General features: G+C 65.5%; 2 protein-coding genes across 2 annotated transcripts in view; both read right to left on the bottom strand.

The window, feature by feature from the left end:
* Positions 1-219, bottom strand: part of AURANDRAFT_68955 (hypothetical protein) — a gene marked incomplete at both ends in the record, with an annotated part of 4,835 nt that extends 4,616 nt beyond the window's left edge. The window contains one exon of the mRNA XM_009044694.1: positions 58-219. Coding sequence (XP_009042942.1) covers positions 58-219 — 162 coding nt within the window. The remainder of the gene's footprint in view (positions 1-57) is intronic.
* Positions 220-770: 551 nt separating this feature from the next.
* On the bottom strand, positions 771-959 carry AURANDRAFT_35325 (hypothetical protein; the record flags this gene model as incomplete). The annotated part of the gene is made up of 1 exon (XM_009044693.1): positions 771-959. The coding sequence occupies one exon, from the start codon at positions 957-959 to the stop codon at positions 771-773; it is 189 nt and encodes a 62-aa protein (XP_009042941.1).
* Positions 960-996: the final 37 nt, after the last annotated feature.

Here is a 996-nt window from a genome sequence, read left to right as displayed (position 1 = left end):
CGGCGCGGCGATCGCGGGCTCGGCGGGCGCCGCCGCGGGCTCGACGGGCGCGCCGACCTTCTCGGCCGGTCCGAGCCCCATGTGCTTGGCGTACATGCGCGAGATCTCGTCCATCGTCGCATCCCGGCGCACGCGAAAGCTCGTGACCTTGCCGCTCTTCCGGTTCGTCGCTTTCACGGTGCGGTACGGGCCGTCGTCGGCCGCCACGTTCGCCGCCATGCGAAGAGGACGCCGCTAGCACACGCCGTTACGTTCGACCATCGCGCACGGGGCAGCCCCGTCCAAAACTGGGGAGGGGCTGCCGTCGGATGTTGCTTTTTTTGTGCCCGGAGCGTGATTCCATCGAGCACCGGGTCGGAGGTTCGCTTCCTTGGACTGCTGTGTTCTAATGGTAGGAATCACGACTTTAGCTCGTGCAGTCGGCGTTCGATTCGCTGCGGCAGAGAGAAGGCATCGGAAGAGACAGCCCCCGTAGCTCAGTTGGTTAGAGCGGTGGTCTTATGAGCCACAGGCCGTGGGTTCGAGCCCCTCCGGGAGCACGTCAGAGTTCTCGTTTTTTTAGTTCGGTTTACGTGTAAGAATGTGCTGCGTTGCGTCGTTTTGCGTTATCCAAGTGCGCGGCTCGTCGATCGTCGGTCGATCGTCTCGCGGCCGCGCGCTCCGCGGCTTCCACGCCGCGCGGTCGTCGTCCGCGGCGCGCGCGGCGGCGCGCGCAGCTCCGTGTTGCGCGGTCGTCGTCCGCGGCCGCGCAGCTCCGCGCCGCACCCTCTTCACGCGCCGTAGAGGTCCGGGTACGCGTTGCAGTTCGCGACGCCGCACATGTTGACGAACGACTCCATCTTGAAAAACCCTTCGTCTCCCCACGAGTAGTCCCAGGAGTTCTTGATGGTCCAGTAGGTCATGTTCGAGACGGGGTCCGTGCCGTAGCCGACGGCGAGGACCGCGTGGTTCACGTCCATGGCCCCGTTCTTGCACACGGTCGACGAGAGACGCCCA

Source organism: Aureococcus anophagefferens (genome assembly GCF_000186865.1).
Source record: "Aureococcus anophagefferens unplaced genomic scaffold AURANscaffold_698, whole genome shotgun sequence".
In the NCBI taxonomy this organism is placed as follows: Eukaryota; class Pelagophyceae; order Pelagomonadales; family Pelagomonadaceae; genus Aureococcus; species Aureococcus anophagefferens.
This window is presented reverse-complemented; position numbering and strand designations above follow the sequence as displayed.